Raw genomic sequence first — 27,712 nt, 5'->3', positions numbered from 1 at the left:
ATGTATATCCAAGACCAAAATAGCACGCAGAACACATCCAATACAAGTACCAAGGTGATGCTTTAATTGACCAAGTTCCAATGATATTGTCACTCCTATCTCCTCCTTTACAAAAGACACTAAAATTGAAACATTTTCAAAAGAGTAAAAAAGTAGTAAATATTGTTCAACCGACAAGGGATATACCAGAGAGAAAGCATGGCAAGAATCCAAATCATATTCATAATCATGACGATCATAGATAAGAGACATCACATATTACTATTTACATTTAGTAACACAGAGATTGACATAAATTATAATATATGTATATATTAAGATCTGTCATTTACAAAAATCATAATGCATTATATCACAGAAAGGCTATCCATAACCTTGGCTTTCAACAACAATTCTCAACCCCATGTTGTGCAACACTTTGACCCAAGCAAAAAAAATGTATCTTGTGTTTGGTCAATTTATTGTAGATGGGTGTGTTCTTTGGTTGTGCTAGGGACTTCTACAGCCTCTGATTGGAATTCTGGACTGCCAGTCAGTTGCCGTGGATACCAGGGAGATTGGTTTGATTAGTTGTGTTGCTTAGTTGGCTTCTGTTTAGAAAAATCCACAGGTCTACTGTACGGCTTTTCTGTTCAGTGTTTTATGTGAGGGCCAGGTTGTAAGTTAGAGTGTGTGTAACAATCTATGAACTGCTATGATCATCCAAGACTGAAAGAAAGCTTCAGAACTTCATAAGAGCATCTCCTAAAGGCCTCCACATCCCAACTGCATTCAGTTACCATACCAGGCCAAAACACTAGAACCAAATCTCCAAGCCTGTTCAAATCAGAGTTTCAAAAGTCAAAGATGTTTAACTCTATAGTTCAAATTGAATCCAAAGTGGTGATGGTAGATGTATCTTAACTTACATCAGACACAACACATGAAGTATCCAAACATCGCAAGACATGATTTCAGGCATCTACGGATGATGGAGAGAGCCAAAGCACTGACTGATCAGATTCTTCTCAGAGTTTATACGTATCCTTGAATCCTTTCACACTCCCTATCATCCTGACTCGCACAACAAAAACTGCTGCCGGTAAGACCTGGAGTGGATCACACGGCTGTGCAACCAGCTGTACCTACAACCCCACAACCAGGGTGGACTAGAATCCAGAATCAGGACCTGCCCTCTCCCTGACCCGCCTCCCCTCAACCCTTCCCCCGCCCAGCCCCCACAGTCCTCAGTGCCAAACCTTAACACCAGGCCTCATCACTGTCCCAGCTGGCACGGCCTTGGGTGGATCAGATCAGCTGGATTTGGGGATAATCATCTTAGGCCATCTCATTCACATACAGACGAGAGCTCCCATCAGCTGTTTAACCCAAGGCTACTGACCCTGCCAGGGCCTGGTCTCTCCTCACACTGCAGGTCAACCCGCCCTAACATAGATAGTAACATAACATTACTGGCCTTGGCCTGGCTCTCTATCTAAAGAGCTACCCATCAGGCTTGGATGTTGGTCTGGGACATGCATGGCTGTGTGTGTGTGTGTGTGTGTGTGTGTGTGTGTGTGTGTGTGTGTGTGTGTGTGTGTGTGTGTGTGTGTGTGTGTGTGTGTGTGTGTGTGTGTGTGTGTGTGTGTGTGTGTGTGTGTGTGTGTGTGTGTGTGTGTGTGTGTGTGTGTGTGTGTATGTATGCTTGCCATTGCGTGTGTGTCTGGTGGTGTCCATCCATCCCCAATGACATCCTCCTCCAGTCCAGACACACACAGAGCCCAGAGGGGCAGGCCAGGCTGCTACTACAGCCTCACACACACACTCCCCTACTACCTCCACCCTGGAGGCTGCTGGTGTGTCATCAGGAGGGGAGGACAGAGGTCCATGGTAAATCAAAGTCGCACACTCACCCACACTCGGCTCCTTCCCTCCCATCCACCCCCATTCAACCCCAAACCGAGTCACGGATGACGCTTCGTCTTTCAGTCCCAGCCGTTGTCCTTGATCATGTGGGCCAGCTCGATGATGAACTTCCCCTCCTTGTACTTCTGACTGCTCTCAAAGGCATGCTCCTGTAGGGGATTGTCAGGGTGTTGGAAGAGACAGAGGGAGGAGAAAGAGGAAGGGAGGGATAGGGGAGGGGAAAAAAAGGGAAAGGGGAGAGAGGAGGAGGGAGAGAAGGAGGGAAAGAGAGGGAAAGGGGAGAGAGAAGGGGGAAGTGATAGAGGGAAAGGGGATAGCGAGGGGAAGGGGAGAGAGAGGGGGAGAGATAGAGGGAGGAAGGGGAGAGAGAAGGAGGAAGGGGAGAGAGAAGATTAGGCTTTTCCAGGATGATAAACTTCACACTCATTGCCATTGAAAACACTGTACTCTGATTTCACCTCTGAACCACTTTATATAATGGAGCATTGCAGAAAGTGCTGCAGGCTACTGCAGATTACAAATGTAGTCAAATGTGTTTTTACTGTACATCTCAATATCCTGTTTAGTCTTTCCTATTCAAGCGAAGAGAGGAGTTATCAGGTTACACGGTCTGGAAGTCTACTGGGTCAAGCGTCTGTGGAACTTGGACGGCGGTGTAGAAACAACCGTTTCAGAGATATTAATGGCCTCGTCCTGCTATCGTTATATCTGGGCAGACGTGTGAGGTATGTGTGAGTCATAACGACCCTCCCCCCCACCCCCTCCCCTCCCACAGATCTGGAGGAAGTGGCAGTGACAACCGGGCATAAAGCCATGCTGATAAACGGGACAGCCGGTATGTGGAGCGGTTGTGTGTTCCACATTGACCTGCTGCTAGAAATATCACCTTTACTAAGTACTGAACATGGAGGCACAATTATATTTCAGTGCAAATATAAAGCTGTCCACATCTATATCATAGATATACAGTACCAGTTAAAAGTTTGGACACACCTACTCATTCAAGGGTTTTTCTTTATTTTGCCTATTTTCTACATTGTTGAATAATAGCGAAAATATCAAAACTATGAAATAACACATATGTAATCACATAGTTACCAAAAAAGTGTTAAACAAATTAAAATATATTTTATATTTGAGATTCTTCAAAGTAGCCACCCTTTGCCTTGATGACAGCTTTGCACACTCTTGGCATTCTCTCAACCAGCTTCATGAGGTAGTCACCTGGAATGCATTTCAATTAACAGGTGTACCTTGTTAAAAGTGAATTGTTGAATTTCTTTTAATGCATTTGAGCCAATCAGTTGTGTTGTGACAAGGTAAGGGTGGTATACAGAAGATATCCCTATTTGGTAAAAGACCAAGTCCATATTATGGCAAGAACAGCTCAAATAAGCAAAGAGAAACGAATGTCCATCATTACTTTAAGACATGAAGGTCAGTCAATCAGGAAAATTTCAAGAACTTTGAAAGTTTGAGTGCAGTTGCAAACACCATCAAGCGCTATGATGAAACTAGCTCTCATGAGGACCGCCACAGGAAAGGAAGACCCAGAGTTACCTCTGCTGCAGAGGATAAGTTCATTAGAGTTAACTGCACCTCAGATTGCAGCCCAAATAAATGCTTCACAGAGTTCAAGTAACAGACACATCTCAACATCAACCTTTCAGAGGGCACTGCGTGAATCAGGCCTTCATGGTCAAACTGCTGCAAAGAAACCACTACTGATATATACACTACATTATATATCCACACTACATTAGATATACACTACATTATATATAGGCTACATTATATATCCACACTACATTAGATATAGGCTATATTATATATACACTACATTATATATACACACTACATATATACACTACATTATATATAGCCTACATTATATATACACTACATTATATATAGGCTACATTATATATACATTCGGACCCCCTTGAACTTTGCGACCTTTTGCCACATTTCAGGCTTCAAACATCAAGATATAAAACTGTATTTTTTTGTGAAGAATCAACAACAAGTGGGACACAATCATGAAGTGGAACCACATTTATTGGATATTTCAAACTTTTTTAACAAATCAAAAACTGAAAAATTGGGCGTGCAAAATTATTCAGCACCTTCACTTTCAGTGCAGCAAACTCTCTCCAGAAGTTCAGTGAGGATCTCTGAATGATCCAATGTTGACCTAAATGACTAATGATGATAAATACAATCCACCTGTGTGTAATCAAGTCTCCGTATAAATGCACCTGCACTGTGATAGTCTCAGAGGTCCGTTAAAAGCGCAGAGAGCATCATGAAGAACAAGGAACACACCAGGCAGGTCCGAGATACTTTTGTGAAGAAGTTTAAAGCCGGATTTGGATACAAAAAGATTTCCCAAGCTTTAAACATCCCAAGGAGCACTGTGCAAGCGATAATATTGAAATGGAAGGAGTATCAGACCACTGCAAATCTACCAAGACCTGGCCGTCCCTCTAAACTTTCAGCTCATACAAGGAGAAGACTGATCAGAGATGCAGCCAAGAGGCCCATGATCACTCTGGATGAACTGCAGAGATCTACAGCTGAGGTGGGAGACTCTGTCCATAGGACAACAATCAGTCGTATATTGCACAAATCTGGCCTTTATGGAAGAGTGGCAAGAAGAAAGCCATTTCTTAAAGATATCTATAAAAAGTGTAATTTAAAGTTTGCCACAAGCCACCTGGGAGACACACCAAACATGTGGAAGAAGGTGCTCTGGTCAGATGAAACCAAAATTGAACTTTTTGGCAACAATGCAAAACGTTATGTTTGGCGTAAAAGCAACACAGCTCATCACCCTGAACACACCATCCCCACTGTCAAACATGGTGGTGGCAGCATCATGGTTTGGGCCTGCTTTTCTTCAGCAGGGACAGGAAGGATGGTGAAAAATTGATGGGAAGATGGATGGAGCCAAATACAGGACCATTCTGGAAGAAAACCTGATGGAGTCTGCAAAAGACCTGAGACTGGGACGGAGATTTGTCTTCCAACAAGACAATGATCCAAAACATAAAGCAAAATATACAATGGAATGGTTCAAAAATAAACATATCCAGGTGTTAGAATGGCCAAGTCAAAGTCCAGACCTGAATCCAATCGAGAATCTGTGGAAAGAACTGAAAACTGCTGTTCACAAATGCTCTCCATCCAACCTCACTGAGCTCGAGCTGTTTTGCAAGGAGGAATGGGAAAAAATTTCAGTCTCTTGATGTGCAAAACTGATAGAGACATACCCCAAGCGACTTACAGCTGTAATCGCAGCAAAAGGTGGCGCTACAAAGTATTAACTTAAGGGGGCTGAATAAATTTTGCACGCCCAATTTTTCAGTTTTTGATTTGTTAAAAAAGTTTGAAATATCCAATAAATGTCGTTCCACTTCATGATTGTGTCCCACTTGTTGTTGATTCTTCACAAAAAAATACAGTTTTATATCTTTATGTTTGAAGCCTGAAATGTGGCAAAAGATCGCAAAGTTCAAGGGGCCGAATACTTTCGGAAGGCACTGTATATACACACCACATGTATACACTACATTATATATAGGCTATTTATATACACATTTCATTAGATACAGGCTACATTATACAGTTATACACTATATTGGATATAGGCTACATTATATATACACTACATTAGATATAGGCTACATTATACAGTATATAGGCTACATTATAAATACACTACATTATATATAGCCTACATTAGATATAGGCTATATTATATATACACTACATTATATATACTACATTATATATACACACTAAATTATATATACACAATACATTATATATACACACTACATTATATATAGGCTATTTATATACACACTTCATTAGATAAAGGCTACATCATACATACACTACATTAGATATAGGCTATATTATATATACACTACATTATATATACACACACTACATTATATATAGGCTACATTATATATACACTACATTAGATATAGGCTATATTATATATACACTACATTATATATACACTACATTATATATACACACTATATTATATACACGCTACATTATATATACACACTACATTATATATACACACTACATATATACACTACATTATATATAGGCTATTTATATACACATTTCATTAGATACAGGCTACATTATACAGTTATACACTATATTAGATATAGGCTACATTATATATACACTACATTAGATATAGGCTACATTATAAATACACTACATTATATATACACACACTACATTATATATAGCCTACATTAGATATAGGCTATATTATATATACACTACATTATATATACTACATTATATATACACACTACATTATATATACACAATACATTATATATACACACTACATTATATATAGGCTATTTATATACACACTTCATTAGATAAAGGCTACATCATACATACACTATATTAGATATAGGCTACATTATATATACACTATATATACACACATACATACACACACACACACACTGGCTACATTATATATTGGCTACATTATACAGGCTACATTATATATAGGCAACACTATATACACAGACTAGATTATACATTGGCTACATTATATTTAGGCTACATTATACTGTATATAGGCTACATTATACTATATATAGGCTACATTATATATATGGTACATTATATTTAGGCAACATTATATATTGGCTAAAATATACAGAATATAGGCTGCATTATACCATATACAGTGGGGCAAAAAAGTATTTAGTCAGCCACCAATTGTGCAAGTTCTCCCACTTAAAAAGATGAGAGGCCTGTAATTTTCATCATAGGTACACTTCAACTATGACAGACAAAATGAGAAAAAAAATCCAGAAAATCACATTGTAGGATTTTTTATGAATTTATTTGCAAATGGTGGAAAATAAGTATTTGGTCACCTACAAACAAGCCATATTTCTGGCTCTCACAGATCTGTAACTTCTTCTTTAAGAGGCTCCTCTGTCCTCCACTTGTTACCTGTATTAATGGCACCTGTTTGAACTTGTTATCAGTATAAAAGACACCTGTCCACAACCTGAAACCATCACACTCCAAACTCCACTATGGCCAAGACCAAAGAGCTGTCAAAGGACACCAGAAACAAAATTGTAGACCTGCACCAGGCTGGGAAGACTGAATCTGCAATAGGTAAGCAGCTTGCTTTGAAGAAATCAACTGTGGGAGCAATTATTAGGAAATGGAAGACATACAAGACCACTGATAATCTCCCTCGATCTGGGGCTCCACGCAAGATCTCACCCCGTGGGGTCAAAATGATTACAAGAACAGTGAGCAAAAATCCCAGAACCACACGGGGGGACCTAGTGAATGACCTGCAGAGAGCTGGGACCAAAGTAACAAAGCCTACCATCAGTAACACACTACGCCGCCAGGGACTCAAATCCTGCAGTGCCCGACGTGTCCCCCTGCTTAAGCCAGTACATGTCCAGGCCCGTCTGAAGTTTGCTAGAGAGCATTTGGATGATCCAGAAGAAGATTGGGAGAATGTCATATGGTCAGATGAAACCAAAATATAACTTTTTGGTAAAAACTCAACTCGTCGTGTTTGGAGGACAAAGAATGCTGAGTTGCATCCAAAGAACACCATACCTACTGTGAAGCATGGGGGTGGAAACATCATGCTTTGGGACTGTTTTTCTGCAAAGGGACCAGGACGACTGATCCATGTAAAGGAAAGAATGAATGGGGCCATGCATCGTGAGATTTTGAGTGAAAACCTCCTTCCATCAGCAAGGGCATTGAAGATGAAATGTGGCTGGGTCTTTCAGCATGACAATGATCCCAAACACACTGCCCGGGCAACGAAGGAGTGGCTTCGTAAGAAGCATTTCAAGGTCCTGGAGAGACCTAGCCAGTCTCCAGATCTCAACCCCCCCATAGAAAATCTTTGGAGGGAGTTGAAAGTCTGTGTTGCCCAGCAACAGCCCCAAAACATCACTGCTCTAGAGGAGATCTGCATGGAGGAATGGGCCAAAACATTTTCTGGAATTTTCCAAGCTGTTTAAAGGCATAGTCAATTTAATGTATGTACACTTCTGACCCATTGGAAGTGTGATACAGTGAATTATAAGTGAAATAATCTGTCTGGAAAAATGACTTGTGTCATGCATGAAGTAGATGTCCTAACCGACTTGCAAAAACTATAGTTTGTTAACAAGAAATGTGTGGAGTGGTTGAAAAACTAGTTTTAAGTGTTTGTAAGTGTATGTAAACTTCTGACTTCAACTGTATATAGGCTACATTATACAGTATATAGGCTACATTATATATAGGCTACATTATACAGTATATAGGCCATTCCCCCCAGAAATGTCCAGGAACTTGCAGGTGCCTTGGTGGAAGAGTGGGGTAACATCTCACAGCAAGAACTGGCAAATCTGATGCAATCCATGAGGAGGAGATGCACTGCAGTTATTATTCAATTTTAGACACATTATTACATTTCTGTTAGTCACATGTCTGTGGAACTTGTTCAGTTTATGTCTCAGTTGTTGAATCTTATGTTCATACAAATATTTACACAAATATCTTGTTAAGTTTGCTGAAAATAAACGCAGTTGACAGTGAGAGGACGTTTCTTTATTTTCTGAGTTTATATAGGCTACATTATACTGTATAAAGGCTACATTATTTATAGGCTACATTATACAGTATATAGGCTACATTATATATAGGCTACATTATACTGTATATAGGCTACATTATTTATAGGGCCTACTTATTCTGTATACATAAAAATTGATATTTTTTTGAATGCATTCTAACCCTTTGTCTAATTTGTGATTGGATAAGCAGTTGTTCTTGTTGCTGGTCAAACTGGTCTTGAATCACTATAGTTATCTCAGTGTAGACAGCCCAGCTCTGGTCCATCATGAATGACCATCATCTCTGAACTAGGGGAAGGGGGTCAAGTTTGGTTGGTTGAGTACTTAGAAAATGTATAGGCCTACATCATGAGAAATATGCCCCTTAGATCCAGATTGGGACTGCAAGGAATCCCTATGAGTCAGCCTATGTACTGTAATGTTACACTGATGTTAGGAATGATGGGTCCAAAATAGTCTCATGGTCCAAAATTAAAACCAGAACTCATCCATGTCAATAAGATAACATGAAGAGTGAAGTAGGGCCTACACACTCAATTGATCCAAAACCTTTATTAGTTCACAGTGTTTCAATCATACAACGATTTAATAAGGTAATAAAGGTATTACTAATGAAGATAATGTGCCAATGCCTATCCGCTCTAACTCTAGATACAGTATCTGCCACTCTAGATACAGTATCTGCCACTCTAGATACAGTATCTGCCCCTCTAGATACAGTATCTGCCATTGTTCTACCCCCCCCCCCCCCCCCCCCCCCCCGACATGTGCACACTCTTACACTCACATATTTCCAACCCAGAGTTGTCTTGCAGTTCTCACAGTAGATATCTGCCACAGCATGGAGCCCCGTGAGCAACACTCTCTCTTCCGCCGGCCCACACCCCACGTTCACCCTGAGAGAGAAAGAGAGAGAAAGAGAGAGAGAGAGAGCGAGCTCATAAGCTGCTCGATTCGTAAAGGTTGCCTATCTATACTGAGTCATAACACGCCCACTCACACACTAGATAATATTACCCAGAAGGCACTTCATACTGAGCTAGATAGGGACCATGTTCATACAGTAGGAATGAGCATCTTCATTTCATACTGATTGTGATTGTGCTCGCGGGCTGAGGACTGGATCATGGCTGTACTGTAACTACATGCAGACACCGTGATACTCACACTGAGTTGAACAGATAAGCTCTGCCTTGGCTCCCCTGGAAAGACTGCAGGAGAAGAAGATGAGTAGGTTAAAAAGGAGGAGTATCCTCAGCAGTCAGCATTAAAGCCACAATCTGGAGTTTATGTTTCAGCCTGTCACGTTGTATTACTGATTGGAGACAGGAGCAGGAATACGTAATAGGGGGTTTTAATACTCCACGCCATGAAAAGGCACGGGGACGAAGCCCAAAACAAACACGTATACAAAAACACAGGGATGTAAACCCAAACAAAAGAGCGAGGTAAAACCTCTAATAAATACACGGGACGAGACCCGTAATAACAACACACGGGACGAGACCCGTAATAACGAGTACACAATAGACGCAGCACGAAAGACAAAACAACAAAACACATGTACTCACAAGACCAACGGACATGGAAACATTAACCGAAAGAGACAATGGCGAACAGAGAGCACATGTACAGTTGAAGTCAGAAGTTTACATACATTTTAGCCAAATACATTTAAACTCAGTTTTTCACAATCCCTGACATTTAATCCTAGTAAAAATTCCCCATTTTACGTCAGTTAGGATCACCACATTATTTTAAGAATGTAAAATGTCAGAATAATAGTAAAGAGAGTGATTTATTTCAGCTTTTATTTCTTTCATCACATTCCCAGTGGGTCAGAAGTTTACATACACTCAATTAGTATTTGGTAGCATTACCTTTAAATGGTTTAACCTGGGTCAAATGTTTCAGGTAGCCTTCCACAATAAGTTGGGTGAATTTTGGCCCATTCCTTCTGACAGAGCTGGTGTAACTGAGTCAGGTTTGTAGGCCTCCTTGCTCGCACACACTTTTTCAGTTCTACCCACAAATGTTCTATAGGATGAGGTCAGGGCCTTGTGATGGCCACTCCAATACCTTGACTTTGTTGTCCTTAAGCCATTTTGACAAAACTTTGAAGTATGCTTCGGGTCATTGTCCATTTAGAAGACCCATTTGCGATCAAGCTTTAACTTCCTGACTGATGTCTTGAGATGTTGCTTCAATATATCCACATCATTTTCCTTCTCTGTGATGCCATCTATTTTGTGAAGTGCACCAGTCCCTCCTGCAGCAAAGCACCCCGACAACATGGTGCTGCCATCCCCGTGCTTCACGGTTGAGATGGTGTTCTTTGGCTTGCAAGCCTCTCCCTTTTTCCTCCAAACATAACAATGGTCATTATGGCCAAACAGTTCTATTTTTGTTTCATCAGACCAGAGGACATTTCTCCAAAAAGTACAATCTTTATCCCCATGTGCAGTTCTGGGATTGATTTGCACTTTCGCACCAAAATACATTAATCTCTAGGAGACAAAACGCGTCTCCTTCCTAAGCGGTATGACGGCTGCGTGGTCCCATGGTGTTTATACTTGCGTACCATTCTTTGCACAGATGAACGTGGTACCTTCAGGCGTTTGGAAATTGCTCCCAAGGATGAAACAGACTTGTGGAGGTCTACAATATTTTTTCTGAAGTCTTGGCTGATTTCTTTTGATTTTCCCATGATGTCAAGAAAAGAGGCACTGAGTTTGAAGGTAGGCCTTGAAATACATCCACAGTTACACCTACAATTGACTCAAATGGTGTCAATAAGCCTATCAGAAGCTTCTAAAGCCATGACATCATTTTCTGGAATGGCACAGTCAACTTAGTGTATGTAAACTTCTGACCCACTGGAATTGTGATACAGTGAATTATAAATGAAATAATCTGTCTGTAAACAATTGTTGGAAAAATTACTTGTGTCATGCACAAAGTAGATGTCAATACCGACTTGCCAAAACTATAGTTTGTTAACAAGATATGCGTGGAGTGGTTGAAAAACTAGTTTTAATGACTACAACCTAAGTGTATGTAAACCTCCGACTTCTACTGCACACAATTACTAATTAAGGGAAAGGGATTTGGAACCAGGTGTGCGTAATGAAACAGTTCATTGACGCCTAGAGGCCGGTGACGTAGACCTCCGGAACTGGTGCACGGAATGAGCTGCAGTACCGGGGGAATCCGTGACACCCGCCAGCCACTTCAATGACATGATCATTGAACAGCAGGAAATATCCCAGATTTTGCCTTTAAATTAAGACAGACAGACAGACACGTGCTTTTTGTACAGGTGAGGGTTTACTTTACATAGTGTAACACAAGGACAAAGTCATATTCTAACACACAAACACACACACAAACACACAAGCTGTAGAAGTAAGATGGCTGTGAAATGAGCGACACAGAGGTGCAGTAGGCTCGTTTCCCGTCTCAAAGGGCAGCGTCAGCTGTAATACTAGGTCCAAGTGTGAAGGAGTCAGCTAGCAGAGCTTTAAAGACAGCTGCAGCAAGCACTCAATACCTTTACAGTTATTACTGTGCGATGCATTGAAATTCTAATTAATCTGTAAAAACTACAGTATTTATACAGAATATCCTTTATTTAACCAGGGAAGTCACGTTAAGATGGACCTCTCTTTCAAGTAGGCCCTAGAGCATAACAGTAGCATGTTCTCTCATGCTCTCTCTTGGGAATGACTTGCATATTAGGGCAGTGTTTCCCTTACATACCGGATTCAATATCACCAAACTCTTGATTAGTAGATTCAGGGTCAAATTAATTCGGCACAAAACAGAAGTAAACGGACTGAAAAAGGGAGTGTCTACCTGGATTTGTCAAAAAAAATACTCTTATTTTCTGTTGTAAAACATTTTTTAAAATGTTTTCCGCTGCATGCCCTGATGAACACCACCCAGTTGTGTTAGTGCTGGGCTTTAAAGAGTGACTGCCTTTATAAAGCAACAAATCCCTTTGAAAACGGACATGAGTCAGAAACAGTTATTCTAGTGTAAAAAATGTACTACAAAGTATAAATAGGATAAGTCTTGTCTAAAATTCAGTTTGGAACATTTGTGAGTCACAACGGGTAAATGAAGATGTCCATTTGCCCACTAACATTGGGTGAACAGCTGCAGTGATTTCTCTCAATCCAATAGCATAGACAGTGAGACAGACCTACCCAGCAGATCCAACTGTTTACATAAGACAACACGTCAATCATGTTTTTACTTGAGAAATACTGCACCAACCACCTTAGTTAGATCTAAAATGCGTGACTAAAATATCCTAGGCAAAAATGTCAAAACGAATTACATATTTCTTAAACATCATTAACCAAATGCGGAATCGGTCAGGAAACACACATCCAGGACTGAAATCTAGTTTTTCTAATGAGCAACAGAAAAACATGTTCTGTGGCTCTTTAAAGGAAACGTGAAATAGATTGAGGGAAACACTATTAGAGCAAGCAGTGTCATTAGGGGATGGACGGTTGTGGTCGGTATGTTAAACAGTCACCTTGGAGATGAGCTCGTCGTGGTTGGCCAGGTGCGCTCTGCAGTGGATGCAGCTGTAGGTTCGGTGGCAGCTGGGCAGGTAGGCCTGGAAGGTCTTGGAGCGTGTCATCCTGACCATCGGGTGGGGCGGGGTGGGGGGGCGGTGCAGGAAAGGGCTGCCGGCCCAGCTAGGCTCGCAGGGGAAGCACCGCAATACACAGGTGAGGGCCGTGGTGGGGGGCGGGGTGGGAGGCACACACCTGGTGAAGCGGAGCACAGGAGAAGCACACTCTGATGAAGGTGGTCTATACTCGAAACCTCGTTGCTGTTTTTGACCTAATCCCTGTGTAGGTTGTTGGCAACACAGCACAAACAGATCTGGGTCCAGGATAATCCGTGTGTGGATATAAAGACATTTTAACTTGAGTACCTTGGGATTTTTTTTATATATGAGCTCCCACAGGGATAACTTTATATTGCTGCATAATACATATCATTGTGTGTAAAATAAGAAAATCTGTTTGCCTCCATATGTTCTCTGCATATGAAGTACAGTAGGCAAATTACTTTGCAGTGAAGCATGACAGAACATGAATGTGTGTGTAGCCTATGATGGACGACAAATGTCAACAAGCATAGACTGTGATATCATGATCCTTGTATTATACTGAGAGACAGTGGCTTTAAAATGATTTCACTCTAGACTGTTAACACAAAGAGGCTTGTAGGGGAAAGCTGTGTGCTATAAGCCTTTTTAAGACATGCCCTTGTTTTCTCTGTCGGCTTCTGCCTCTGAGCCAACAGTGTGGGACCAGGGCATAAAGAGACCACTCAGAGGTCTTGCGTGCACACTAACACACACACACGCAAGCACACATAATTTAACACCAAAGCCTTTCCTTTCTCTCTGTCATTTTAGGACAAAAATGTGAGGATAAGGCTAAAGCACAGCTTAGCACAGATCCAAGTAATCTCCACAATCTCCATAGACTCCAATTAGGAACAGGTTGTTACTCTAAACCAGGCTTGTGGTCAATTCCATTTCAATTCAGTCAATTCAGGAAGTAAACTATAAATTCCAATTCTACATTTACCTAATTGAAACACATTAAGGAAAACTGGAATGGGAACTTCCTTAATTGACCCCAACCCTGCAGTAAACCCTGGGTGTAATGAGGTTCATCTAGTCAAACAGCTTTAGAGAGAGACATTTATATCTGTCAACTAGCAGGTTCAAGGCCTGCCCTGACATTATCTTGAAATATGGAGCTAAATGCAGCTCCGATATATTTAGTTACAGTTTACATCAAAGCAGTGATGTACTCTATGAATCCAATATGTTCCGTGGCTAATGGATGACGAGTCAACCACACTCTGTAACGGATCGTTTGATTATCTAGGTCTATTTCTGTCTCATGGGGATATCACTCACGCACACACATAGAAACACACACTTACAACATCAGTGTTGATATAGTATGTTGACATGGGGAAATAAAGTGTTGTGAAAGAGAAACCTTATGTCACTGCCTTTTGACTCACTGAGTCACTTTCCCACTTTCCATCCAAAGGATCCATTCCCAAGCTTTTCCAATGCAAGTCAGTGACTCGAGAGATGAAATGAGAGCTGAGTCTCAAAATCACATTAGCCTTCCAAATCACCTCCATTAGTAATGATTTTCCATCCTCGACTCAGATATGGAAAAGGATTTGTCCACGTCTCTCAGCTTTAAGAGATATTACATCTCCATGTAACATATGTATAGAAAGAGAGTAACAGATATAGAAATAGCAGGTGAATAAAATGCATTCGGACATTATTCAGACCTGTTTACTTTTTCACATTTTGTTACATTACAGCCTTATTAAATCATTTAAAATCATCATCAAAATGTCTGCAGCATTGAAGTTCCCCAAAAGCACGGTGGCCTCCATCATTCTTAAAATGGAAGAAGATTAGAACCACCAAGATACTTCCTAGAGCTGGTTGCCCGGCCAACCTGGGCCATCGCGGGAGAATGGAACCCAATGGTCACTCTGACATACAGTGCCTTGCGAAAGTATTCGACCCCCTTAACCTTTGCGACCTTTTGCCACATTTCAGGCTTCAAACATAAAGATATAAAACTGTATTTTTTTGTGAAGAATCAACAACAAGTGGGACACAATCATGAAGTGGAACGACATTTATTGGATATTTCAAAGTTTTTTAACAAATCAAAAACTGAAAAATTGGCCGTGCAAAATTATTCAGCCCCTTTACTTTCAGTGCAGCAAACTCTCTCCAGAAGTTCAGTGAGGATCTCTGAATGATCAAATGTTGACCTAAATGACTAATGATGATAAATACAATCCACCTGTGTGTAATCAAGTCTCCGTATAAATGCACCTGCACTGTGATAGTCTCAGAGGTCCGTTAAAAGCGCAGAGAGCATCATGAAGAACAAGGAACACACCAGGCAGGTCCGAGATACTGTTGTGAAGAAGTTTAAAGCCGGATTTGGATACAAAAAGATTCCAAGCTTTAAACATCCCAAGGAGCACTGTGCAAGCGATAATATTGAAATGGAAGGAGTATCAGACCACTGCAAATCTACCAAGACCTGGACGTCCCTCTAAACGTTCAGCTCATACAAGGAGAAGACTGATCAGAGATGCAGCCAAGAGGCCCATGATCACTCTGGATGAACTGCAGAGATCTACAGCTGAGGTGGGAGACTCTGTCCATAGGACAACAATCAGTCGTATATTGCACAAATCTGGCCTTTATGGAAGAGTGGCAAGAAGAAAGCCATTTCTTAAAGATATCCATAAAAAGTGTCGTTTAAAGTTTGCCACAAGCCACCTTGGAGACACACCAAACATGTGGAAGAAGGTGCTCTGGTCAGATGAAACCAAAATTGAACTTTTTGGCAACAATGCAAAACGTTATGTTTGGCGTAAAAGCAACACAGCTCATCACCCTGAACACACCATCCCCACTGTCAAATATGGTGGTGGCAGCATCATGGTTTGGGCCTGCTTTTCTTCAGCAGGGACAGGGAAGATGGTTAAAATTGATGGGAAGATGGATGGAGCCAAATACAGGACCATTCTGGAAGAAAACCTGATGGAATCTGCAAAAGACCTGAGACTGGGACGGAGATTTGTCTTCCAACAAGACAATGATCCAAAACATAAAGCAAAATCTACAATGGAATGGTTCAAAAATAAACATATCCAGGTGTTAGAATGGCCAAGTCAAAGTCCAGACCTGAATCCAATCGAGAATCTGTGGAAAGAACTGAAAACTGCTGTTCACAAATGCTCTCCATCCAACCTCACTGAGCTCGAGCTGTTTTGCAAGGAGGAATGGGAAAAAATTTCAGTCTCTCAATGTGCAAAACTGATAGAAGCGACATACAGCTGTAATCGCAGCAAAAGGTGGCGCTACAAAGCATTAACTTAAGGGGGCTGAATAATTTTGCACGCCCAATTTTTCAGTTTTTGATTTGTTAAAAAAGTTTGAAATATCCAATAAATGTCGTTCCACTTCATGATTGTGTCCCACTTGTTGTTGATTCTTCACAAAAAAATACAGTTTTATATCTTTATGTTTGAAGCCTGAAATGTGGCAAAAGGTCGCAAAGTTCAAGGGGGGTGAATACTTTCGCAAGGCACTGTAGCTGCAGAGTTCCTCTGTGGAGATGGGAGAACCTTCCAGAAGGACAACCATCTCTGCAGCACTCCACCAATCAGGCCTTTATGGTAGAGTGGCCAGATGGAAGCCACTCCTCAGTAAAAGGGACATGACAGCCCACTTGGAGTTACTTGGCACCTAAAGGACACTCAGACCATGAGAAGCAAGATTATCTGGTCTTGTGAAACCAAGATTGAACTCTTTGGCCTGAATGGTGGCAGTATCATGCTGTGGGCAGGGTTGGGGAGTAACGGATTACATGTAATTACATGTAATCCGTTACATGTAAGGTATTACAAAACAAACAAACTGTAATCCATTACTTTACCAGCAGAAATATTGTAATCAGATTAGATACTTTTGAAAAACTAGATGATTACTTCGAGGATTACTTTTAAATTCACAAAGGATGTTTGCAACAACAAAAAAAAATGTAACTTGTCTGTTTTCAAAATGACATTCAAATCAGCATTGAAAAATGTGCAAGTTTAAATTTGTTCAACGTGAGCGAGTCTGACCATAAGTCAGAGACCACTATGATGACACACCAAATGTGTTTGATGGATCATGGGAAAAGAGCAGGAATAGGCTTTTGTAGGCTACAGTCCAAGCTATGTCTTCCAATAGTGCGGCTGCTGTCGGCATCCAAAGATTATCCAACTTGAATAAACGCTTGGAGGTAAGGATGACAGCAGTGGTGTAGTCTACGGCGATATGGATATAACTTATTATTGATATCTACATAGCGCATTGATGTGAATCACACTGCTGTTCTCTCATTTAGCTATTTGCGCCTTACAGATTGTGGTTGTTGTCGATGGCTGTTCACAAATCTAAATGTGTATTGGAACCCAATAATTGTTGAATTCAAGAAGTTTAAGCTGCCTCTCAATCATTGTTTTTAAACCAGTGAAAAATGTGCTCTTGCAACAGCTGCATAGTGCGGATCCCAGCCTATGTATTAAAAGTGAGGCTTTTATTGCTCAATCTAATTCTTGCTGATAAAACAAATAAATCCATAGGCCTAATGGACATATACTCAAACTCGCACGCTTTGTGAGATGCAGAGTAGGTGATCGGATGATCTCCAAATGTGTGGTTCCCACCGTGAAGCATGGAGGAGATGGTGTGATGGTGCTTTGCTGGTGACACTGTCATTTGTTTTTCAACAGGACAATGGCCCAACACACCTCCATGTTGTGTAAGGGCTATTTGACCAAGAAGGAGAGTGATGGTGTTGCATCAGATGACCTGGCCTCCACAATCACCTGACCTCAACCTAATTGAAATGGTTTGGGTTGAGTTGGACTACAGAGTGAAGGATTAAGCAGCCAACTAGTGCTCAGCATATGGGAACACCTTTGGGAACACATTTAAGACTGTTGGAAAAGCATTCCAGGTGAAGCTGGTTGAAAGAATGCCAAAAGTGTGCAAAGCTGTCATCAAGGCAAAGGGTGGCTACTTTGATGAATATCAAATATATTTTGATTTGTTTAACCATTTTTGGTTACTACGTGATTCCATGTGTTATTTCATACTTTTGATGTCTTCACTATTATTCTACAATGTAGAAAATAGTAAAAATAAAGAAAAACCCTTGCATTAGTAGGTGTCCAAACTTTTGACTGGTACTGTATTGATTGATTGTATTGATTCTTGAAGAATATAACTTATAAATGCCTCATGAGTTCAAATGTCACACTCCATGAGAACCAAAAATATAAGATTGTTTTCTTCAATGTTTGTAAACATTGTAAATGTAAACAAACACTGTATAGCCTCATAACATGGTTCAAACAATAATGTTGATACCATGGATGGTCAGTCCTTGCATCCATAGCTCTGTCCATTAAGTGGTTACATTTCTCTAGGCCCATCCCTCAGCATTTAACCAAAACAGAGGCAGGACAGCCGTTTTGTTATTGTTTTATCTGTGGATTTGCCCTTTAAACAGCTGCATATTATCAAATTATCAAAGTGTCACCAACAAAAAGGTCAACAATAGGACTATAGCAAATGCAGCATATGGCATTCATTTTTCACATGTAAATAGCACTTTTCAGTAGTGCTCAAAGCATGTCATTCCATGAGCGCAGCATTTATTTTTAGACTTGAATCAATGAGCCCACTCAGTCCTCCATGACAACAAAATCATAAACAACAGAGTTGGGCTGGCTAATAATTCCTTAGTTTTGGGGTTATGCTCAGATAAAACAATTAGTCTAATCTATACGTCCATATTTCCAAGTCCTATTCTTGAAGATCAAGGGGTATAACATTCATTGGAATGACTGGAATTCTGATAGACTTCATTTTTTAATGTAAAGATATAATTTAAATTGTATTATTATATGTAGTAGAAACTGATGGGTTAGAAGAAGCCTACATAACCAACCCATAAAGTAAAATGTAACATCCATATATGGCCAGCTATGTAAACTTTAACATTGATTTATCCTGCAATAGCTTTTGTTCAATTGGTAACATACATTTTTGACTTCTTCTAATGCCTCTTAAGGGGAAAGTAATTTAAAAGTAACGGAATGTAATCAGATTACGTTACTGAGTTTGGGTAATCCAAAAGTTATGTTACTAATTACAATTTTGAACAGATAACTAGTAACTAACGGATTACATTTAGAAAGTAACCTACCCAACCCTGGCTGTGGGGATGTTTTTCAGCAGCAGGGACTGGGAGACTAGTCAGGATTGAGGGACCGATGAACCGAGCAAAGTACAGAGAAATCCTTGATGAAAACGTGCTCCGGAACCCTCAGGACCTCAGACTGGGGTGAAGGTTTACCTTCCAACAGGATAACGGGTCTAAAAAACACAGGCAAGACAATGCTGGAGTGGCTTCAGGACAAGTCTCAGAATGTACTTGAGTAGCCCAGCCAGAGCCCGGACTTGAACATCTCTGGAGAGACCTGAAAATAGCTATACAGCGACTCCCCATCAAACCTGACAGAGCTTGAGAGGATCTGCAGAGAAGAATGGAAGAAACTCCCCAAACACAGGTGTGCCAAGCTTGTAGTGTTATACCCAAGAAGACTCGAGGCTGTAATCGCTGCCAAAGGTGCTTTAGCAAAGAACTGAGTAAAGGGTAAATGTGATATTTCCATTTTTTTTTATACATTTCCAAACATTTCTAAAAACCTGTTTTTGCTTTGTCATTATGGGGTATTGTGTGTAGATTGATGGGGGGGGGGGGGGGGGGGGGGGGGAACGATGTAATAAATTTTAGAACACGGCTGTAACGTAACAAAATGTGGAAAAGGTCAAGGGGTCTGAATACTTTCCGAATGCACTGTATATTCACTTGCATCTAACATTTTAATCTTCAACTCAACATGTGTTGCACCTGTTGTTTCTTAGGTGAGAGGATGACCGACACATTGAAGAATCCTTCACTCATTTTCAAACACCAGATCATCTTTTGATGCGCCCATCTAGAAAAGGATCTCTTTCAAGACCCAGCATTTGTTTGTAGACTAAATGCAGCCACTACAACGACACAGCACAACACGTAGAGGCCTACCCTGCTTTGCACCAAAGCCTCTTTGTTTCATATCACAGAAGAAAATCTAAGACAGCTAAGAATAAGCCCAAAGACTAACCAAAACACAAATTCTCTCCCTGTAAAATAATTATTCAAATATAATATGGATATAGGATCCGCCAAAGCTGTCTGAGCTTGCAAAAACTGCCGGCGTGTTTTTCTGACACATCGCCCCTGAAGGCTGATGTGCTGAGCTGAATGGTATTGGTATAGTCCGGGTGCCAGACTACATGCCACATCACTTACCAGCCAAAGGTCCTCCCTGGTATCACAACAACAACCTTGCTTATGTAACCGGAGAGGAGCTGCTGCTGCATCGAACAGTCAGAGGGACAATGATAGCGATAGCAGCCAGGGGACTGAGAGAGAGAGAGATAGAGACGGACTGGGGAGCGTGCGTCCTTGTGTTTGGGGCCCTACTGTAGCTGTCCTTCAGAGCACACAGCTCCACAGCGCCAATGGGAGGCTTTATGTAGTTTCCTCTCTCTCTCTCTTTCTCTTGTTGTTTCAGGGGCAACAGACAGCATAGTGATGCGTTACATCACTGACTGCAGCAGACTGAATCTCAAATCCTCTTATCTGATCTTGAGGGTGGACAGTTATTGGGGTTTTCCCTTATTTGATCTGTATGAGCCTTCGTACCAGTCAAATGTTTGGACACACTTTTTTCTTTATTTCATTATTTTCTACAATGTAGAATAATAGTGAAGACATCAAAACTATGAAATAACACATATGGAATCAGTAACCAAAAAAGGGTTAAACAAATAAAAATATATTTTATATTTGAGATTCTTCAAAGTAACCACCCTTTGCCTTGATGACAGCTTTGCACACTCTTGGCATTCTCTCAACCAGCTTCATGAGGAATGCTATTCCAACAGTCTTGAAGAAGTTCCCACATATGCTGAGCACTTGTTGGCTTCTTTTCCTTCACTCTGCGGTCCAACTCACTCCAAACCATCTCAATTGGGTTGAGGTCGGGTGATTGTGGAGGCCAGGTCTTCTGATGCAGCACCATCACTCTCCTTCTTGGTCAAATAGCCCTTACACAGCCTGAAAGTGTGTTTTGGCAAATCGCTGCAGAATGCTGTGGGAGCCATGCTGGTTAAGTGTGCCTTGAATTCTAAATAAATCAGACAGTGTCACCAGCAAAGCACCCCCACACCATCACACCTCCTCCTCTATGCTTCACGGTGGGAACCACATATGCAGAGATCATCCATTCACGTATGACAAAGACATGGTGGTTGGAACCAAAAATCTCTAATTTGGACTCATCAGACCAAAGATTTCCACCTGTCTAATGTCCATCACTCGTGTTTCTTGGCCCAAGCAAGTCTATTCTTCTTATGGGTGTCCTTTAGTAAATGTTTCTTTGAAGCAAATCGACCCCATGAAGGCCTGATTCACACAGTCTCCTCTGAACAGTTGATATTGAGATGTGTCTGTTACTTGAACTCTGTGAAGCATTTATTTGGGCTGCAATCTGAGGTACAGTTAACTTATCCTCTGCAGCACAGGTAACTCTAGGTCTTCCTATCCTGTGGCGGTCCTCGTGAGAGTAAGTTTCATCATAGCACTTGATGGTTTTTGCGAATGCACTTGCAGAAACTTTAGAAGGTCTTGAAATTTTCCGGATTGACTGACCTTCCTTCATGTCTTAAAGTAATGATGGCCTGTCGTTTCTCTTTGCTTATTTGCAATCCAACATGGCGTAGCAGTCAGACGTATTTATCTTGTCTTGTCCCGTGTATATATCTTATTTTTTCTTCGTATATATTTTGAATATATTTTTTACATTTTTAACCTCAACTTCAACATACTCTCCTGCAACCCGCCTCTCCCAATGTGGTATTGATCTGCAATTTTTTATACTTTAGGACCAGAACCCCCAACAGAAGCTAGCTGCTAACTAGCTACTAGCTAGTAGTCAGTTAGCCACTGCTAGTGGTCATCAGCTAGCCTCAGCCTGGTCAACTCCTGCCAGTCTGCACAGTGCGATTCAACCCAGAGCATATCAGACTGCTTTTTCTCTACCACATCTCCACATCTCTGGATTCCTACCGCAAACTCTGAACCTTTTCACCTGGATCATCGCAGCTAGCTAGCTGCTATCCGAGTGTCTACTCCTGGCTAACGACTCTGTCCTGAAGCAAGCACCAGTTACCCTGGAGCTAGCCTCGTGCTAGGCCTATCTCCCGGCTAGCTGAAGAGGTCCATCAGCCACTTCTTGGGCTACAATACCTATTTTGCCAATTGGCCTGGACCCTTTTACTGCCGACATGGAGCCCCACCGATCCATCACGACTGTTCTGCCGAAAAAACGTCTTAGGGGGTTCCAACAGACTCTTCCATCGCAAAGGTCCCCTAAGGCCCTACTGCTAACCTGCTATCCCCAGCCCGCTAGCTGTCTGAATCGCCATGTCTCCAGCTCGCCTAGCTATTCACTGGACCCTATGATCACTCGGCTACGCATGCCTCTCCCTATTGTAAATATGCCTTGTCCATTGCTGTTTTGGTCAGTTATTATTGTCTTATTTCACTGTAGAGCCTCCAGCCCTGCTCAATATGCCTTAGCTAGCCTTTTTGTTCCACCTCCCACACATTCGGTGACCTCACCTGGTTCAAATGGTGTCTCTAGAGACAAAACCTCTCATATTCACTCAATGCCTAGGTTTACCTCCACTGTATTCACATCCTACCATACCCTTGTCTGTACATTATGCCTTGAATCTATTCTTCCGCACCCAGAAACCTGCTCCTTTTACTCTCTGTTCCGAACGCACTAGACGACCAGTTCTTATAGCCTTTAGCCGTACCCTTATCCTACTCCTCCTCTGTTCCTCTGGTGATGAAGAGGTTAATCCAGACCCTGCAGCGCCAAGCTCCACTCCCATTCCCCAGGCGCTCTCATTTGTTGATTTCTGTAACCGTAAAAGCCTTGGTTTCATGCATGTTAACATCAGAAGTCTCCTCCCTAAGTTTGTTTTATTCACTGCTTTAGCACACTCTGCCAACCCGGATGTCCTAGCCGTGTCTGAATCATGGCTTAGGAAGGTCACCAAAAATCCTGAAATTTCCATCCCTAACGCTAACTTTTTCTGACAAGATAGAACTGCCAAAGGGGGCGGGGTTTTAATCTATTGCAGAGATAGCCTGCAGAGTTCTGTCATACTATCCAGGTCTGTGCCCAAACAATTCGAGCTTCTACTTTTAAAAATCCACCTTTCCAAAAACAAGTCTCTCACCGTTGCCGCTTGTTATAGACCACCTTCAGCCCCCAACTGTGCCCTGGACACCATATCTGAATTGATTGCCCCCCATCTATGTTCAGAGCTCGCACTGTTGGGTGACCTAACCCGGGACACGTTTAACACCCTGGTCCTACAATCTAAGCTAGATGCACTCAATCTCACAGAAATGATCAAGGAACCTACCAGGTACAACCCTAAATACGTAACCATGTGCACCCTCTTAGATATCAACCTGACCAACTTGCCCTCTAAATACACCTCTGCTGTCCTCAAACAGGATCTCAGTGATCATTGCCTGTGTGCGTAATGGGTCCGACGTCAAACAACCATCCCTCATCACTGTCAAACGCTCCCTAAAACACTTCAGCGAGCAGGCCTTTCTAACCGACCTGGCCCGGGTATCCTGGAAGGACATTGACCTCATCCTGTCTGTAGAGGATGCCTGGTTCCTCTTTAAAAGTGCTTTCCTCTCCATCTTAAAAAAGCCTGCCCCATTCAAAAATGTAGAACTAAGAACAGATATAGCCCCCGCGATATGCAACTTTTCAGGGAAGTCAGGAACCAATATACTCAGTCAGTTAGGAAAGCTAAGGCTAGCTTTTTCAAACAGAAATGTGCATCCTGTAGCACTACTTCCAAAACGTTTTGGGACACTGTAAAGTCCATGGAGAATAAGAGCACCTACTCCCAGCTACCCACTGCACTGAGGCTAGTAAACATTATCACCACCGATAAATATCCGATAATTGATCATTCCAACAAGCATTTTTCTACTGTTGGGCATACTTTCCACCTGGCTACCCCTACCCTGGCCAACATCTTAGCACCCCATGCAGCAAGCCCCCCTCCCCCCCGCTTCTCCGTCACCAAAATTAAGACAGCTTAAGTTCTGAAAGAGCTAAAAAAAACATCTGGATCCCTACAAATCAGCTGGGCTAGACAATCTGGACCCTCTCTTTCTAAAATTATTAGCCAAAATTGTTGCAACCCCTATTACTAGCCTATTCAACCTCTCTTTCGTATCGTCTGAGATCCTCAAAGATTGGAAAGCTTCCGTGGTCATCCCCCTCTTCAAAGGGGGAGACACTCTAGACCCAAACTGTTATAGACCTATATCCATCCTGCCCTGCCTTTCTAAAATCTTTGAAAGTCAAGTTAACAAACAGATCACCGACCATTTTGAATCCCACCATACCTTCTCCACTATGCAACCTGGTTTCCGAGCTGGTCATGGGTGTAACTGCCATTGATAAAAGACAAGGCTTTCGACTCTGTCAATCACCGCACTGTTATCGGCAGACTTGGCTTCTCAAAGGACTGCCTCGCCTGGTTCACCAACTACATCTCAGATAGAGTTCAGTGTGTCAAATCGGAGGGCCTGTTGTCCGGACCTCTAGCAGTCTCTATGGGGGTGCCACAGGGTTCAATTCTCGGGCTGACTCTTTTCTCTATATATATCAATGATGTTACTCTTGCTGCTGGTGAATCTCTGATCCACCTCTACTCAGACGACACCATTCTGTATACATCTGGCCCTTCTTATGACACTGTGCTAACAAACCTCCAAACGAGCTTCAATGCCATACAAACACTCCTTCCGAGGCCTCCAACTGCTTTTAAATGCAAGTAAAACTAAGTGCATGCTCTTCAACCGATTGCTGCCACTCCCGCCTGACTAGCATCACTACTCTGGACGGTTCTGACTCAGAATATGTGGACAACTACAAATACCCAGGTGTCTGGTTAGACTGTAAACTCTCCTTCCAGACTCACATTAAGCATTTCCAATCCAAAATTAAATCTAGAATCATCTTCCTATTTCGCAACAAAGCCTCCTTCACTCATGCTGCCAACCATACCCTCGTAAAACTGACTATCCTACCGATCCTTGACTACGTCGATGTCATTTACAAAATAGCCTCCAACACTACTCAGCAAATTGCATGTAGTCTGTCACAGTGCCATCCGTTTTGTCACTAAAGCGACCTGTACACTCTCGTTGGCTGGCCCTCACTACATATTCGTCACCAAACCCACTGGCTCCAGGTCATCTATAAGTCTATGCTAGGTAATGCCCTGCCTTATGTCAGCTCACTGGTCACCATAGCAACACCCACTCATAGCATGTGCTCCAGCAGGTATATTTCACTGGTCATCCCCAAAGCCAACACTTCCTTTGGCCACCTTTCCTTCCAGTTTTCTGCTGCTAATGACTGGAACAAATTGCAAAAATCACTGAAGTCTTATATCTCCCTCTCTAACTTTAATCATCAGCTGTCAGAGCAGCTTACCAATCACTGTACCTGTACACAGACAATCTGTAAATAGCACACCCCCATATTATTACTGGGGTGCAAAAGAGCAAGAGGGTAAGTATCTCTACTTGCACATCATCATCTGCACATCCATCACTCCAGTGTTAATGCTAAATTGTAATTATTTCGCCTCTATGGTCTATTTATTGCCTACCTCCCTCTTCTACATTTGCACACACTGTACATAGATTTTTTCTATTGTGTTATTGACTGTACCTTTGTTTATGTATAACTCTGTGTTGTTTGTTTTTGGCGCACTGCTTTGATTTATCTTGGCCGGGTCGCAGTTGTAAATAAGAACTTTTCTCAACTGGCCTACCTGGTTAAATAAAGCTGAAATAAAAAATAAAATAAAACATTTTAGCTGTTCTTGCCATACCAAATAGGGCTATCTTCTGTATACCAACCCTACCTTGTCAACACACAACTGATTGGCTCAAGCACATTAAGAAGGAAAGAAATTCCACAAATTAACTTTTAACAAGGCACACCTGTTAATTGAAATGCATTCCAGGTGATTACCTCATGAAGCTGGTTGAGAGAATGCCAAGAGTGTGCAAAGCTGTCATCAAGGCAAAGGTTGGATACTTTGAAGAATCTCAAATATATAATATATTTTGATTTGTACAACACTTTTTTTGTTTTGCTCGGAATTTGCGCTACTCCACTGTATATGATGATATTGACATTGTCAGCAGGCTAGATTATGTTAATGCGCTCGATTCTCCCATACGGTATTCCTGCCTGCGACTGCTGGTGGTGCAGTATCAGGCCACGCGTAACGTGTAATAATAATAACAACCAGCTCCACTGCAGACCTTGCCATCCCATCCATGCCCGCAACATAAACAACCAGCTTGCAACATTCTGAACCGCATTGGGCAATTCAATTATAAAAGCCTATTCCACCATAACGGTCAAACATTTCATTATGCAACTGAATTTTAATTTAAGAATTATTATGACAGCAAACGATTCCCCATTATAACACAAATGTGTGTGTGTATATATATATACTATATGTATATATATACACACACGTTATGGCAATGATTTACATAGATTTACCTTTGAATAGAAGAAAAATATATGTTGATCACTTAAAAAGTCACACCTCCACGTTTTCCTCGTAGCAATGCCAAACCTAAAACCTTCTTCGCATTCCTTTCGAGGTAAATTTCCTCTCCAGCCTGGAAAGTCGTGCAGACGCAATGCTTCCAAGCGCGCGGTGCCCAGACCGAGTTTGATGTAATTGCACAGAACCACACTGTACTTCGTCTGGAGACAAATTGACAGCCGTGTCCGCCAACCAATACAGCGATAATGCATAGCAACACTGCGCTTATTGGTTATGAATAGACAGGAGCAACCAATACTCTTGTTCCTAATGTTAGGCTGGCTACCTGCAGTTCTTTTCAGTTTTAGGACAGAGACAGATACAGACCTGTATTAAAAAATTTGCTGAGGAAAGCTATATCATTCAGAAATTGTGTTGAAATTATGTAAATAGGCAGAAGAGGCACAGCAATGGACTATGGACTTCAACAACTCGAACTTTTGATCAAAGATTAACCCTTCATATGACTTGTTTTGACGTTTGGTGGACTCTCCTTGCACCCTACTTCAGGGTTTCCCAAACTCGGTCCTGGGGTCCCCCCAGGGTGCACGTGATTTGGTTTTTGAATCAGCTGTGTAGTGCTAGGGCAAAAACCAAAACGTGCAAACCGGATAGTTAGTTTCCAATCTTTGTGTAACTGATTGCTGCCTCCTAGTGGTGGTTTTAAACCACACTCACTACAAATGAGGGGAAA

General features: G+C 41.6%; 1 protein-coding gene across 1 annotated transcript; it reads right to left on the bottom strand.

Annotated features, from left to right (window-relative positions):
* Window positions 1–41: 41 nt before the first annotated feature.
* On the bottom strand, window positions 42–27,400 carry LOC118944016 (protein yippee-like 2). Its single transcript, XM_036961241.1, has 5 exons — window positions 26,970–27,400; window positions 13,114–13,351; window positions 9,735–9,778; window positions 9,355–9,463; window positions 42–2,054 (listed from the first exon to the last, which is right to left on the bottom strand). The coding sequence occupies exons 2-5, from the start codon at window positions 13,228–13,230 to the stop codon at window positions 1,965–1,967; spliced, it is 360 nt and encodes a 119-aa protein (XP_036817136.1). The 5' UTR covers window positions 13,231–13,351; window positions 26,970–27,400; the 3' UTR covers window positions 42–1,964.
* Between the last annotated feature and the right edge of the window lie 312 nt (window positions 27,401–27,712).

This window comes from Oncorhynchus mykiss, chromosome 24, assembly GCF_013265735.2.
Source record: "Oncorhynchus mykiss isolate Arlee chromosome 24, USDA_OmykA_1.1, whole genome shotgun sequence".
NCBI lineage: Eukaryota > Metazoa > Chordata > Actinopteri > Salmoniformes > Salmonidae > Oncorhynchus > Oncorhynchus mykiss.
Note: the sequence above shows the minus strand (reverse complement) of the source record. Positions and strands in the feature narration are given on the sequence as shown.